This window comes from Falco naumanni, chromosome 6 (genome assembly GCF_017639655.2).
Source record: "Falco naumanni isolate bFalNau1 chromosome 6, bFalNau1.pat, whole genome shotgun sequence".
NCBI classification, from domain to species: Eukaryota; Metazoa; Chordata; class Aves; order Falconiformes; family Falconidae; genus Falco; species Falco naumanni.
The window spans coordinates 73,678,659-73,695,106 of record NC_054059.1 but is presented as its reverse complement, the minus strand read 5'-3'; the positions used below and the strand labels follow the sequence as shown (position 1 = coordinate 73,695,106).

At 48.9% G+C, this 16,448-nt stretch overlaps 1 protein-coding gene across 5 annotated transcripts; it reads right to left on the bottom strand.

The window, feature by feature from the left end:
- Positions 1 to 1,541: 1,541 nt before the first annotated feature.
- Positions 1,542 to 16,418, bottom strand: LOC121089810 (GPN-loop GTPase 1-like). Of its 5 annotated transcripts, XM_040597401.1 has the most exons (14): positions 16,270 to 16,418; positions 16,073 to 16,166; positions 15,124 to 15,163; positions 13,893 to 13,959; positions 13,127 to 13,164; positions 12,491 to 12,569; positions 12,293 to 12,387; positions 10,454 to 10,499; positions 8,680 to 8,826; positions 6,749 to 6,831; positions 4,102 to 4,141; positions 3,336 to 3,426; positions 2,719 to 2,826; positions 1,542 to 2,101 (listed from the first exon to the last, which is right to left on the bottom strand). In XM_040597401.1, exons 1-14 carry the CDS (start codon positions 16,363 to 16,365, stop codon positions 2,010 to 2,012), a joined length of 1,116 nt encoding a protein of 371 aa, XP_040453335.1. In that variant the 5' UTR covers positions 16,366 to 16,418; the 3' UTR covers positions 1,542 to 2,009. The 5 variants fall into 5 exon arrangements, with proteins under 5 accessions (XP_040453335.1, XP_040453336.1, XP_040453337.1 ...); XM_040597402.1 differs by lacking the exon at positions 16,073 to 16,166 and having other exon boundaries at positions 16,270 to 16,364; XM_040597403.1 differs by lacking the exons at positions 16,073 to 16,166; positions 16,270 to 16,418 and adding an exon at positions 15,534 to 15,647.
- Positions 16,419 to 16,448: the final 30 nt, after the last annotated feature.

Sequence of the window (16,448 nt, the reverse complement as noted above, 5' to 3'; positions counted from 1 at the left end):
CTTAGGAGCTAGTACGCTCCTGGGTTCTGGCTCTGATGTGAGGACAACGTTGATAACGCACTGATGGTTTTAGTTGCTGCTGGGTGATGTTTATACCAAGTCAAGGGCTTTTCAGTTCCTTGGGCCCTGCCAGCCAGCGGGCTGGAGCGGCACAAGAGATTGGGAGGGGACACTGCCAGGACAGCTGGCCCGCACTAGCCAACAAGGTATTCCATACCACGGGACATCATGCTCGGTATATAAACTTGGGGGGGGTTGGCCGACACGGGCAGATCATTGCTCAGGGACTGGCTGGGCATCGGTCGGCGGGTGGTGAGCAGTTGCATTGTGTATCACGTGGGGTTTTTTTCCCCTTCCCTCTGGATCTTATTCTGCCCCTGCCCCTTTCTTCGTTGTAACTGTTATTGTCGTCATTGTTATTATTGTTCTTTCATTTTTATTCTGTTTCAATTATTAAATCATTCTTATCTCAACCCTCGAGTGTCACATTCCTTTCCGATTCTCTTGCCCATCCCTCTGGGTGAGGCACAGTGAGCGAGCAGCTGCGTGGTACTTCATTACCAGCCGGGGTTGAACCATGACAAAACTCAAATTGGGTAGAGTCAGGCTAGGTAGAAGGGAAAAATTGTTTACAGTGAGGGTGGTGAAATGCTGGCAGAGGTTTCCCAGAGAGGTGGTAGATGTGCCGTCCCTGGGAACAATCGGTGCCAGGCTGGACGGGGCTCTGAGCAACCTGGTCTAGTGGAAGGTGTCCCTGCCCATGGCAGGGGGTTGGATTAGATGGCCTTTGAAGGTCCCTTTCCACCCAAACCGTCCTATGATTAACAACAAACGTATTATTTAAGCTTACCGGTATGCTATGAAACCTTTGCTTCAGCTTTCCTTCTGGTAATACTTCTTACTAGGATCAGTCTAGTTTAGCTAAATTTGAAATTGTTGCCCTCTTGGAGCGCTCTACATTAACAAAGCAGTAAGCATATCAGAGCTGGCAGGTAACAGCTGGCTGTCAGTTTCCCTTCCCTCCCAGCTATACTTTAAAGAGTCACAGAAACTGTTTTTCCACAAATGTACAGAACTTGTGCTGGCAGACCGTGCTGCCAGATTCCCACAGAGAAATCTCTGCAGTGAGGCCACAGCACTGCATGGAGGGAAAGGAAACAAAGATGCCAGAGTTCAGAATGGTAAACAGCAAGTGAAAATCTCTGCCCGTGGTGGCTACCAGGAAAATGAGCATTAGCCAGTCTCCAAGTCCTCGTTTTTACATTACCTACAGATATATGCAGCCAGCACGCAGCCACGCGTACTTCAGTGCTCAGCCAAATCTAGCCTGATTCTTTCTGGCCTTCCCTCCAGGGAACTCTTCTTACTCAGGATTTTCCCAGGAGGCATTTGTGTTGTGTCTGTGTAATGTAATTAAGATGAATTTGCTGTGCATCCATATGGGTGGGCTGTAAGTGGGCGGGGGGGGGGGGGGGGGGGGGGGAAGGTCTCCCATTGGAACAGTGAACTGAAATCTCCCGCTATTAAACGTCACACGTTTGTTAGTACGTAAAATATATTTAATTAAAACCAAGACATCAAACACTAGATTGATGAAGTTTCATGCAGCAGAGAGTTCGCTTGTGTCCTGGCTGCAGCAGACACCTGTCTGCACAAGGTGAACAGAATGCACGTTTGGAGACCAGGAAGTGCTCTACAGATGCTGATGCTGCCAGAGCTCAAAATCCAGGCTCTCAACAGGCACAGGTGAAGGATTTGGAGCAAAAGGAAGCGCCTGTCTGGTTCCTTCGTATTCAGGAAGTCACACTGGCACATGGCCAAAGGTGCAGTCAGTTGGATACAAGACGTTCAACTCATACGACCAACACAGGAAGAAAGATACAAATACATCAGAGGAAGCTGTTCACAGATAGATGACTCCATGCGTGGTCCCACGCAAGTTCCTTTACACTGTTCTTTTACTTGCAAGTCCATTACAAGGGATTCCGAACCCCCTGCTTCTGAAGGTCTCACTCATTCGCCTTGCTGCTTCTCTGGTATTTCATCCGCGTCTCTTGCATAAAGTTTCTGAAGGCTGGTTCTTCATGACTCTCCTCAGTAACTGGGGCAGAAAAAAAATCCACAGTTCAGCGTTATTTCGGCACTTGTTCTACTTGTGTTACTGAAGAAAGTTAGAGTTAGGCTAGTCAGAGCAACGCGTATTTCAACTTCATTACAAGGCAAAAGAAACAAGTGGTCCTGAAGATCAACGGAACAGGGGAAGAACAAAGACAAAGTCCCTGAGCTGTATCAGAGACAAATGACACAATGTAAGAACTCAGAAGAATGCTGCAAGACCAAGAGTCACAGGAAAAGGGAAGAGAGCTGTAAGGCCAAAGAGATGATGGAACACACTGCGCGTTAATCAGTTTCAGAGGTCACCGCATGCTCCAAGCGTAACAAGTTATCTGGTTTATGCATGTTACGCACCTATTAAAAATAATTACTCAAATAGAAAACTTACAACTGAACTTGCACAATGGCCAGAATGCGACAGCGCTGGACGAAGCACTGCAGCTGGGCTTCTGCTACAGACTCAGACGCCTGTGTTTAGGCGACAGCATCTGCTTGTTCTCTAGGCCCTCCTGACAGGCACGCCAGTTAACGAAATACAGAGGGTATTTCCTGACTAGACCGGCCGGCAGCTTTCAGAGCGGACCAGATCCCCGATTCCCTTACCTTCACGGTCAATGTCATCGGTATCACTCTCCCTCTCGTCTTCTTCATCAAGGGTTCCTCGTGTTAGGATCAGCTCAGAGGGACCCATTGCAGAAGCATCGTCAGACCCTCAAAGGAAACAGAAAGGGCTATACACAAAAGGGCACGCTAACAAGTCTGGTCGCTTGTGCCCTGACAATTTGTGTTTGCACAGAAACACAGCAATTAACACCTACTTTAAAGGGACAGAAAGCTGCTTCTGAATTCCAAAGAAATTCCAAATGACAGGCTGCATCAGCACCATAGTCACCCTCATGTAAGGCCACAGTTCCACCAACAGCAGAGCTTTCTCACATTCTAATTTGACTCTCTCACCTTGGCTAAAGCGTTTCATTACTTTCATTACAGTGTGTCCCCTGCTTTACCTACACGGCAGCCTTTCTTGTGCTCACCCCGCTGACTGACACACAGAAGAGCTAAGCCTGACCCACCCCACAGGAACTAAAGCCCCACTCCTCTTTACTAACATCAAGCTGCTTTCACGCTTCTGCTGTGAAGACAGAAAAGCACTGCGTGTCTTCTCAAGGCAGCCTCTTCAGACAACTTCTGCAAGAAACTCCATCTTCCTAGTAAGGTACCTGCGAGTGTGTTGTCCTGCATACACACGCTGCCCATGTCCTTCCACAAGTGCTCCAGCTGCTCTCTCTTCTGTTTGTTTTGAGCTTTCTCCTGTAGGTACAAAGTTACACGGGGATGTTCAGTGCATTTAGAACACCAACAGAAGAGTATTCTCGCCCGATACCAGCAGCCTGTCCCCCAGCCAGACAGCAGAAGCCAGCGAGCAGGTCTGACGTTACAACTAAGGTTACACAGAACTTTTGGGTAAAGGTGGAAAGCAACCTCCAGCACAACGGACTTCCAGAACGTTTCCAGCAGCATCAGGAAGCCAGACTCGGCGAAGTTGCGCCGGCAGACAACTGTCCTTTGGACAGCCAGAACTCAAAGTGAGCAGCGGTACTGATTTTGGTACTGCAACAGCGCACTTCACTGGTGCGGAAAGATACACAGCTATTCTCAACAAATGAATCTGGAAGGTTACTCTTCATCCTGAAGGGAAGATATCATCATTCCCCAATCATCTTCTCACCATTTGCCCAAATGAATTATTAGCACCAAAACGCTGAGCAACCTCTGTTTTACAAAACATCTTTATTATTTTTTCAGAGATAGGCTCCACCGAATGCAGGGGAAAAAAGACAGACGGTGAGCTTCAGCACAGCAGTTTCTCCGCAACAAGCATGAGTAGTGAATAACTGTTAGACCCTCCCAACACGGAAGCAACTGTGTACATAACAGTGACCCCAAGATACACTGCCCAGGTGTACAATAGTTCAAAATACTTGCCAGTGTTTTTCTTAGGCGCTCATATTCTGGACGATATTCTCTGCAAAGAGAAATAAGAGTGCGTTCAGGCTGAACTAATGCACCACTTATATTAAGCGAGGATCATCGTGGAGCCTTGCTTCTACCCCCAAAAAGTTTTCTCTAGGCTTCATGTTTGAGAGACATTTCAGAAAGACCAACGGGACTTTTTATCCAGGTTTGGAGTCTGAAACCAACGGGTGCAAAATAAGTGAACATACTTCACTGAAATAGCAAACCTTTCTCACGCCGTCTTCTGGGGTAAGAAATTAAACCAGCTCGACTGAGGAGTCATTTCACTGCTACAGCTCATCAGCAGGTGTGTCGCTCTCCTCTCATCACAGACACGACTTTCTCTGCCAGTACTTGCGCCTCCTGAGACAGTTCGATGGGATCTCATACACAAAGACTGTTCACAGGCTTCCAAACTACTGCATCCCGATGGGACCTCTGAAACATTTCTTTAAGGAAGTAAGGAGGAAGGGGATGTGGATACCCTCTTCTTAGAATCATGGAATAGTCTGGGTTGGAAAGGGCCTTCCAAGATCATCTGGTCTAACCTCCCTTGCCATGACAGGGGACATCTTTCATGATATCAGGTTGCTCAAAGCCCCGTCCTGCAGGAGCGGGCTGCAAACTAGGACCATGCATGGCAATCGGTTAGCTGAGGGGAATGTGCTCGAGCTTGTCTAGACAACAATTAACATGATGAGACATGTTTACAGAGCACAGGGGAGTGGGAGACGGATGGCGCCAAGGAAAGGTAACACCTTGCTGTTAATTGATGGCAGTTAACCACCAATGAGGGATTGCCTAGTATGCAAGGCTTAGCTTCAAGAACCAATCTGTTTAAAACGCGCAGCTTCTGAAAGTCTATAAAACCTCGTGCTTCTGCACAATAAATTGACATTTGCTTGCATCAAGCTGCGTCCCGTCTCTTCATTCGCCGCATCGTCCAACCTCACCTTGAGCACCTCCAACAATGGGGCACCCGCAGCTTCTCTGGGCAACCCGCTCCAGTGCCTCGCCGTCCCCCATCGCGTAACATTTCTTCCTTTCGCCCAGTCTAAATCGGCCCTCTCTCAGTTTAAAGCCGTCATCCCTTGTCCTGTCACTACAGGCCCTGTCACGAAGTCTCTCTCCGTCTCTCTTACAAGCCCCTGTTATATACTGAGAGGCTGCAGTAAGGTGTCCTCGAGGCCTTCTCTTCTCCAGGCTGAGCAGCCCCAGCTCTCCCAGCCTGTCCCCCTAGGAGAGGCGTTCCGGCCTTCTGATCGTTTCCCTGGCCCTCCTCCGGGCGCAGTGCTCCAACAGGTCCGCGTCTGCCTTGTGCCGTGGGCCCCAGAGCTGGACGCAGCGCTCCAGGCAGGGCACCAGGAGAGTGGAGCAGAAAGGGACAAATCACCTCCCTCAACTTGCTGGCCACGCTTCCTTTGATGCTGCCCGGGATACGGTCGCCTTTCCAGGCTGCAAATGCGTGCTGGCAGCTTATGGGAAACCCTTAACCGGGGTTTCATTATGTAGGCAGCGTATCCCAGAATAATTGTCAGGTTACGTGGCAAAACTCCTCAGCACCCCCAAAGAGCAGAGACACACATTTGGAGGTGCGAGGCGGGAGCACAAATAATACCCTGCCCAGATGCTGCCAGCCCATCACAGGAGAGCAACCAAACCGCCCAAGACCTCTCTCAACAAACCCAGAGGAACAGGGGCACGGTGGCAGGCAGGGGATCCAAATTAAGGGCTCGGAGGAAGGGACACCCTACCCCAGCCCCTCCCAGGGCTGTCCCAGCAGAACCATCAGCCCCACCCATCAGGTCCAGGTCTGAAATCCATCACCATGCCTCATCGGGAGCCCTCTGGATCACCCTGCGAGCACAGGCTAGGGGTCTGGCTGCCTAGGGGTGTGGGACACACTACGGGATGCAAGGAAAGGGCATTTGGGGATAGCACAGGGTTTATTATGGGATGTTTAGGGGAGGAACCCAAGGCGGGAAAAGGGAGGCACTCAGGAGGTTTGGGGAGGAACACGTGTGGGCAAGAGAGGCTTATGGGAATAAAAGGGCCTATTTGCAGGTAAGCAGAGACCAGGCAGTATCCAGACCTGGGGGCATGACCAGGCCAGACCAATCAGACCTGGGAGCGTGAAGCTGTAGCAGCCTCCCTGGCTATCCAATCCAGCGTGATGCACTTCCCTCCAACAACAGTCTATAGCCTGGTTTAGGTACTTCCAAGCAATCCAAGTTACTGGATTCCCTTTCTAATGTTACAGAGCAGCCTGGCAGCATTTCACGGGGAGGAATCCAGCAAGGAGCAAATTCTCAACTGATTTTCAACTTGCTCACCTATTTGGTCTGCCAAACTGATGTTAGCTCCCTGACGACAATTCAAACCTAGATACAGATCTGCTGGCACAGATAGCTTTCGCTTTTTCACTGAACACTCAGCGCAAAAATTCACCACTGAATAGCTCCTTTTGACGCTGACTCTTGCACTGGAGTTTACTAGAAACCCTAGACTACCGTGGCTGTGAAAAGTGTACAGTCCTTCAAATCAAAGGAGTGGGCTCACAAAATCAGGAACTTCAGCAAGTATTCGCTGGGTCAGGGACCAAAGGTTATCACCTTACCTCTCATATTCATCTACAGCTTTAGAAAGCTGAACAAAAAAATCATCCAGTCCAGTGCCGAGCACAGCAGAAACACCGACCACCTACAAAAGAAAACCACATACCAGAACTGGAGAGTAACAGAGCCAAGTGTTCACTGATGGATCATCAAAGCTAGAAACACTAAGCAGTATCTTAAACAAACAACCTGAACTAAAAAAAAACCAATAGGGAACACTAATGTCTGTCCTGGTTTCAGCTGGGACGGAGTTCATTTTCTTCTTAGTAGCTGGTGCACCGCAAGAGACTGGGAAAGGACACAGCCAGGGCAGCTGACCTGAACCAGCCAACAAGGTATTCCATACCATGGGACGTCATGCCTGGTATATAAACCTGGGGGCGGGGATCGTTGCTCGAGGATTGGCTGGGCATCGGTCAGCAGGCGGGGAGCAGTTGTGCTGTGCATCACTTGGGGTTTCTTCCCTTTTCCTTTGGATTTTCCCCACCTTTCCATCCTAACTGTGATTATTATTATTGTCATTACTGTTGTTCTTATCTCTTTATTCTGTTTAAATTATTAAATTGTTCTCATCTCAACCCTCAAGTTGTACATTCCTTTCTGATTCTCCTCCCCACCCCTCCGGGTGTGGGGGGGAGTGAGCAAGTGGCTGCGTGGTGCTTGGTTGCCGGCCGGGGTTAAACCACGACATCATCACAGTGGCACCAGAGTGCACCAATATATACTAACATTTATACTTTCACTGCCCTTAAGTACAAGCTGCCTTCTGCTCTATAAGCCTCTGCGTATGTCCTGTTCTCCAGTCTACTGTTCTGAAGATATGACACGTATACAGACAGTCGATTAGCAAATCAGGACTAGGAAGTACTTTAGTCTCGTATATGGCACCAGTACAATCTCTTTTGAAAGACTGTATATTGTTTCCCATAGGGCACTCACAGTATTTTTATTTTGGCTAAATTATCATTACCTATACAAATGGTATCACTTAAGTTTATTTTCATTGCCTTTCGTGTAATACCCGTAAAGCCCTCGGCTTGCTTCCTTCTCAAGTAAAAGCTGACAAAACCACAATTAGCTGAACCCTTTTAGCGCAGCCTATGGCACGCATCATTAACACCCTCCAAGGTACAGTGCTTCCAGAGAAACCAAATGGATTTGTCCTCTCAAAACCTGGTTAGTGGAAAAAAAACCCCACTTTTTCTTCTGTCAGCAAGCACACCAGCATTTTTTGGTTCGTTTTTGAAAGTCTCCCTACACACTGAATTGCCCAGCCGCACCTGACACCCTCAGAACAAGGAAAATTATCTCAGATGGGAGACGCTACGACACAGAATGTTACCCCTTGCCAGCCTCTCTTAGCTTTCCCCTGACGATTAATCACAATCCAGCATTAAATGATTCAGGCTGCGACTCAGTGTGACACGCAACTACGGTTACTTGATGTTCACACCAGCAAAGCCTCACCCCCAGTGCAAGGCTCATCAACAGATGCCAGTTCAAAAGGGCAGCCAGCGCAAAGCCCTTTTACAGAGGGGCAGGCAATACGGTTGAGGTGGGAAGGTACCGCTGGAGATCGTCCAGCCCAACCTCTTCTACTCAAAAAGCAGGATTAACTACAACAGGTTGCTCAAGATCTCGTCTGAGCGCCTTTTGAGTATCTCCAAGCATGGAGGCTCCATCATTTCCCTGGACGATCTGTTCCAGTGCTCAGTTAGTAAAATTACATTAATTGTTTCTTCCCCTTCTCTGTAAGCATAGTTTACTGCGTTTCACTTCATGTCTGTTGCCCCCTGTCCTTTCACTGGGCACCACTGCAAGAGCCTGCTTCTGTCTTCCTCACATCCTCCCATCAGGTGTACCAATAATATCCTCCTCGAGCTTCCCCTTCTCCAGCTTTTACGCAAGTTAGTAAAAAAAGGAATATTCCTACCTTCAGTGAACTGTAAAATTCATCCAACACTAAACTCATTGAACGAGTCAGGTTACTGACATAGGATGTCTCTTGATTCAGGGCATCCTGAAAAGTCTCAAAGTCCTGCATCCATTCTACCGCAAAACTGTGGTCAATTATGTCAGTCTGGAAGGAGAAGAGAAAATTTTCAGAAGCAATAATGATGAATTCTTTCTAATTTTACATGGAGTGCTATGCAAACAGTCTAGTTATTAAAGAGTTTTGTAAACATATTTTACCACATGTATATCCGCTATTATCGCAATATGAGGCATCTAAAACTCTGACATGTTTCATTTCCCAGCACCAGTGGGAAGGAGGAAAACGGGTCAAGAAAGCATTGCCTAGGATTACTTATGGGGTTAGAGACCGAACCGAATGCATCAAGGCTCAAAGCCTGAACATTTAGAGCTAGCTTGATTAAATCCTATAAATAACATTAAGTCAACTCATTGACAAGAAAGTGGCATTATTTTTTCTCCTCTGCAAATCGTAACGTTCCTTAAATCTATGTGTTTGCCACTGCACACCTACCAGTTCCTTGAGATTCTTCCATTCTTATCAAGAGTCAATTCCAAAATGCTTGATAAAAATTCTTCAGATGCTGTTAGCTTTACTTTTCACTGAAGGCTAAACATCAGATCGAAACGAAGCGTAAAGTTATGAATCCTAAGCCTTGAGTCCACCTTTCCTTACGTATACTGATTAAGTCCCATTTCTGCCAGCCTTTCAAAAAATGTTTTTCCCTACCTCTCGTGCCTTCTTCTACAGAAAAAGCTTTACAGCTTATTCTAAAATTACTGTCCAGAGTTGGAAAAAAAACCAGTGTACAAAAACTTGCCAAGTAAGCAAGCGCATTATCAAAGACAGGCACGGTCTGGGTCACTGGGAAGATGCATGCCGTCGGAGTACATCAGACACTAGTCCTGCTTGGCTGGTGTGAGGTGAAATTTCACATTCAAAGCACGGGTCTTCCAGAGGAAGCGTATGGGATATTTGTGCGCGCACGTGCAAACCCTGCTATGTTGGGGAGCGATTCCTTAAACACAAAGGATGTCTGTGGGGAAGAGGAAGAGCACTCACACCAAAAATCGAATGGGATTCTGTTAACATGTGAAAGTGCTGTCTTTCAAGAGCCAGCTAGCCCTTAAGTTCAAAAGCATTCCTTCGAGCCTACAGGTACCTGACACAACAGCGAAGCTGTATCCTCGGGCTACTTAAGTATCTGCTTCTGCTTGCTGGCAAACACTGGCATATTTTTAGTGACACTGATCAGGACGCCTTTTGTGAAGTTTTGCCTGCTACAATGCATGGGCCTCCTTCCTCAAAACAGGCAGGTGTTACACAGTTCCCACTGTGAGTCATCAGCCTGCTGCTGAGTAGAAATAATTAACGATGAAGACGATTGTTCTGAGGAAGCAGGGGACTGTAAGAGCAGATTCAGTAATGAACTTACCCTTATGTTACAAAGTTAAGTGGCCTTATAGCCTAGGGTTAAGGTGCAAAACATTTTTCCAACGGTTAGGATCATCTCTAGCTTGAATGTTCGGGTGTAACTGCTCATCCCTGATCCTTCTTGTGCCTTTGTACACCAGACTGAAGACCCCTTTCAGATCCGGTTTCAGCCTGCAGCTCCCTCCCAGCCTCTCTTTTCTGGAAAACCCATTACTGTAGTGAGACAAAGACGCTACAGCAAGGCAAGCTAAGCAGAACAATGTTCCCCTAGGGCACGGAAACCATACTTTTAACTTACTTTGTTCATGACAACGATGAAAGGTAGCTTTGTCTTGTACAGGATGCTGGAAGAAGGGGCAGGGGGAAGGGGAAGACACACACAAAACATTAAAAATTAATTGAAATCTCACTAGAATAGAAAACAAGTTAAGCGTTAAGGCAGACAAGACTTGTGCAAAACTGAACGCGTTTGACCTTCAAAAGATCATTATTTTCCCCCGCATCAATTAGAATGGAATTTTCAGCCAGATCCTGCTTACCGTAGTTGAACAAAATATGCCCCTCCCCCTGCCCCCAAGATGCAAGCGCATGCCTCTAAGATGCAAAATCTCCTTCTACACACCCAGTTGATTTCGATTACTATTTTCTATGACTCTCAGATCCCAGTACTTGACTCTGTTGGCATTTTCTAGTTATTTTGACCCAAACCTTAGGCTCTGAGATACTACTTGTGAACTGAGCAATGAATTCAAAGAACTCAAAACATCTACAAAGCAAAACTATCTCGAAACATCCGCTTACGTATTAATTTCACCGTGTACACATTCTATCATTTTCTGCTCGACACCGATGTCAGAAAACGCAGCGTGCAATAAGACACATTTTGCATATTCCTATCGCAGTGATACCGCTTCTGACCTTGGTAATAGGATCGATAGGTTTTTTGAAAACCTTTTACCAACATTTACCATGAATTATGACAGCTCTAGATACGCTGGTCTTCACACAGGTATTTAGTCCCCGGTTTAACACGAGAGAAAGCAGATAAATCCACGTACGAGGAGGGAGACAATAAATCAAGAACGCCATGCTATGCTGAGCTCTAAACAAACCTTGAAGAACCACTGAAAGGATCAACAACATTCGAAAAGCCCCTAGAATAAAATATTTTGTGTTTAGAATAAGAAGGAGCTGAAGCTAGCCTGTCTTGATACATCTTAGATAGATGATGTCACAAGCAAAAGACAACGTGTCAGATCGAATGTAACTAGCCTTCACCACACTAAGGTCTCCTCCATCATTTCATGCTTTTGGTGGGAGTTCTGACCCAATGACCTCCAGATGTCCACTGGCACCTAAATCATTTTGCATATCCAATGGGAAAATCACTAAGATGAAGAAGAACCAAAACAGCGGATTAAGAGGATATGAGGCATCAATGTGCAACTTGCAGCCCAGAAAGCCAACCGTATCCCAGGCAGCATCAAAGGAAGCGTGGCCAGCAAGTTGAGGGAGGTGATTTGTCCCTTTCTGCTCCACTCTCCTGGTGCCCTGCCTGGAGCGCTGCGTCCAGCTCTGGGGCCCACGGCACAAGGCAGACACGGACCTGTTGGAGCACTGCGCCCGGAGGAGGGCCAGGGAAACGATCAGAAGGCCGGAACGCCTCTCCTAGGGGGACAGGCTGGGAGAGCTGGGGCTGCTCAGCCTGGAGAAGAGAAGGCTTCAGGGAGACCTTACTGCGGCCTTTCAGTACATGAAAAGGGGCTTGTGAGAGAGAGAGAGAGACTTTTTGACAGGGCCTGTAGCGACGGGACAAGGGTCAAACCGGAAAAGGATGGGTTTAGACTGGACAAAAGGAAGAAATGTTACGCGATGGGGGACGGCGAGGCACTGGAGCGGGTTGCCCAGAGAAGCTGCGGGTGCCCCATTGTTGGAGGTGCTCAAGAGCAGGCTGGCCAGGGCTTCGAGCAACCTCATCTAGTGAAAGATGTGCCCGCCCATGGAAGCGGCAAGGAGGGACCAGACGGCCTTTCAAGGTCGCTCCCAACCCAAATCATCCTGTGGTTCCCCTCCAAAATTAAGGATCACAGAGATGCAACCATCAAAGCAGACGGGCTGCGTTTTCAGCTTTGCTTACCTGCAGGCATACAGCATGTTGGACATAAAGGTGACAGGGTTAGTACTGCGAGAGGTGTCCATCACATAAACAACCACTGAAGGAAAAGAGGAAGCCTGGAAACACAAAAGTAAAAGGTATTTTAGTTAGAAGTCCGTGCTGTTCAACAACCACTTCTTTCACACAGCCGCACTGTCAAGTCACACAGCAAACACTTACCAAGGCCTCAGTTATGATGGTTCCTGATGCTGACCAGGTGAACACCTCAATTTGCCCTGGCGTGTCAATAATGACATACCTGGCAAGAAATCACCCCCAACAAACTGTAAGGGAAAAGCAGTTAAGCACAAGGGCCCATTCTCACCAGATCACCACAAGCACACAACGGCACATCACACAATTACTCTGTTACAGATCAGAAAAGCTTTTCCCAAACAGTGACAAGATTTACAGGCACACCTCTCTATCTCCTGTGTGAATCTTGTATCTAAGAAGCACATACTCTCTTCGGATTCTACTAAAGCTGAAGGCACCCACTTGGCAGACACTTACTCCTGCAAACTCTTCAGAAGAATTAACTGTCGCCTGTTCGAACAGCGCCAGGGAAAAAAAAAAAAAAGACACCGTCTAACGGTAGCCGTGAATAGCAGAGCTGGAATCAGCAAACATTTCTTCAATGTAGCTGAAGAACGCCTGGTTTATCTATTCTAATTCTGTGCCCTTTTCTACAAAAAAAAAAAAAATCTATACCAAGGGTGAAAAACAACTAGAAAACACACAGAGAATCTTCTTAGGATTTCACACGGTTTTCCCACACTGATCCCAGAAAAGCAGAACTTGGTAGAACATACTCACTTCGATGCGTTTTGCCTTTTTTCAATAAACTTCATCACCTGATTGAAAAAGGAGGAGTACGCTTTGTATTTAGGCTCACAACAGGAAACTTTCATCATCATTTCCTAACAGAAACTATGTCAACTTGCACAGCTGCATGCACGTATTAAAAGAGCACAGTCTCTAAGCTCTGCAGTGTGTGAAAATGCCCTACAGAGGCGCGGTGGAAAATGCTGAGACACCGCACAGGTCAGAGACAACCTTGATTTGGTCTCTGTTCCAGGACCTGACTGAAGAAACAGTGTAACAAATGCAGCTGTTCCCGACCTTTTTACCAAGAGATTGTGCACTGTCTCTGCATCTTGCACAGGCTCCCGCTTAGGGTTTAAGGGAGCAGTCAATTATCAAATAACCCTAGGAAAACTTAACCCGTTCCCACAAGTGAGCTTCCCGACTTCAGAATCAGGGCATTTGTATGAAAGACTCGATAGAGAACACAGTGCAACGGAACAGTTACGTACAAACCACTGAAGAACGCTCTGTAACCGTGGCTTCTAAAGTTTACTTTCAAAAAAGCTGAAAACCTGAAATCTCCCATATGAAAGCCAGTGCGCTTTGGCTGCTTTGTAAAATACATGGTTCTGTATGGAGAATACTCTAACTCCAAAGAAGTATTAGGAGGCTAACCACACACAGTGCTCCCAGGAGACTCCAAAATACACAAAACCTCCCGCAGCCTCCCAGCACAGTATTCGCAGCACAGCATCACAGAGGAACAGCCTCGTACCTGATCAAACCTCGTAGCAAAGAGATTGAGAGAGGTCACTATTCCACCATTTGGGCCCAGCCCGTATCTAGAGGCTTCGTTTAGGAAAGCAGATGATTACGCAGAGCTCAGAGGGCTTCTTTTTCAATCCTTCTAACAGCTGGCCGTGTACAATGCACACCGGACACCTTGCAGCAAAAGACAATACCCCTAACGCGCAATTCAGTCTCCCAAGTGATGCAGTAGCATAACAAATACTAAGCGGTCTCTCTCTTGCCCAAACACGCGTGACTGACAAAAGGAAAAGGGGCTGTGCCGTGGCTTCCCCTCGCCATTATTCAGGCAATACCGCGCTGGACAGAGAAAACATACGTACGTATACACATCAAAGCCATCTTTGTCTTTCCAAAAAGATTTACAACGCAGCCAGCGACTCATAATTTAACAATGCCCTGGATGTGCTTAACTTGGAAGAATTTACACTTCAAAAGATAATTAAAAGATTTCTTGCACAAATGCATTTGTAGCACAATTTAAACGGTAACGGGAATGGATGTTGTAAAGATACCCCAAGTGTCAGCTTAAAGACGCAGATTTCAAAATCCTTTTCCATGCATACAGAACTGTACGCTAATTACGTTGTTTAGGGCTGCTGGAGAAAGGGGGGGGGGGGGGGGGGGGGGGAAGGCGGGGGGAGGGCTCACAACCTTATTGCTCTCCACAGCTACCTGAAAGAAGGCTGCAGACAGCAAGGGTTGGTCTCTTCTCCCAGGTAACAAGCAACAGAACAAGAGGGAACGGCCTCAAGTTATGCCAGGGCAGTTTTCGGTTGGATATTAGGAAAACATTCTTCACTACAAGGGTGGTCAAGCACTGCAATGGGCTGCCCAGGGACGTGGTGGAATCACCATCGCGTTCAAAAAGTGTGTAGATGTCGTACTTCGAGGCATGGGTTAGTGGTGGGCTTGGCAGTGCTGGCTTAATGGTTGGACTTGATGATCTTGAAGGTCTTTCCCAGCCTAAGTGATTCTATGAATCTGTGTCCAAAGAAACAAAGGTTTGTTGTGGAACACACGTTTCTAATCTCACATGCAAGAAGTACATAGTCAAAACCTTCCGAACACCACGCAGCATTCGGCATTACCGCAAGCCCCAGCACCTCCTGCCCTCTTCAGCACAGGCGTGCAGCAGCAACAGACTACTTTCACAAAACCTGGGACTTCCAATGTCATTATTCACAGAAAAAGGATACTGTCTCATGACTTCTTTGTACTTCACAGTGTCCCTGATATCTAGAGGAAGAAGACACAGGAGCCGTTTTAGGACATCACTTTTAAAGCACCCTCCTCCCTCCATGTGCGGAGAGGCGAAAGCCCTTCTTTTACCAGCAAGTCTCCTTTTGTCTCGGTAACAGATCTCGCGCCAACAGGAAAAATCTCCAGAGCAGAATTAATACATTCTAGCAGATCTGCTACGCTCTCAACACCCTTAGGAAACCCCGCACAGTTTACAGGAAACACCGCCCATTTAGGTATTGAGCAGCAGCCGCCTCCTGGGTGGCATTTTCTTCCCAGCTGATCAATGTCAGTTAACAAGCGACAATTTGGTACCTGGCTGCATCGTTAGAGACCCAACACCGGAGCAGACACTCCGATTACTCACCCGAGAGCAGGAAACCAGCTTTGGTATCCACGCTGCCTTTCCGACCCTCGGGAGAGGCAGGCTGGGAAGCGTTAGGAAGCTGGAGACCCAGGACCCTCACCGACCTCGCGATCGCTAAGCCCTTTGGAACAGCCGAACACGGTCCGGCCTGTTGTCCGGGCACGTTCTGTAAACACCCGCGTCCTGCGGAGCGCTTGCAGGCAGCGCTTTGGGAGCACCGCGGGCTACCGCTGCTCGGCGGCGGGGAACCAGACCCAAGCCGTTCAGACGTTCGCGGCCGGCAAGGCAAGAGCCCACCGGGACGGCGGCCCCGCGGGCCCCGCCAGCCGACGGCAGCGGCGGACGGCGCGGCGCCCCGGGCCCTCTGCGCGCGCAGCTCGAGCGGCGGCAGAGGAAGGGGCTCAGCAGCGGCCCAGCCCCCGCCCGGCCGAGCGGCGCTTCGGGAAGGGCAGAGAAGGAGCCCGGCCGCGCGCCCCGCGCGCCCCGCGTACCCCGCCCCCCCGCCCCCCCGCCGGGCTGGCCCGGGCGGCCGCGCTCACCGATGTTGGCGGGGAAGGGCAGCCCGGGCACGGCGGGGTCCAGGTTGATCAGGTACGGGGGGCGGCGCTGCCCGTGCAGCTGGGCCGCCAGGCGCTGCGGGGACACGAGGAGGCGTCAGGCCCCGCTGGCCACGGGCGCGGCGCTGGGGGGAAAGGGGCCGCTGCCCACCGCCCGCCGCCCCCGCGCCGCCCCTCACCTGCACGAAGGTTGTTTTCCCGGAGCCGGCCATACCCAGCACCAGCACGCACACCGGAGCGCTCGCTGCTGCTGCTGCTGCCGCCGCCGCCGCCATCTTCCCGGCAGCCGCTTGTCCTTCCGGGGCGCGGGCAGGACGGCGCGGGGGCGGCCCGGCAGCGCCCCGCCGTGACGCGCGGG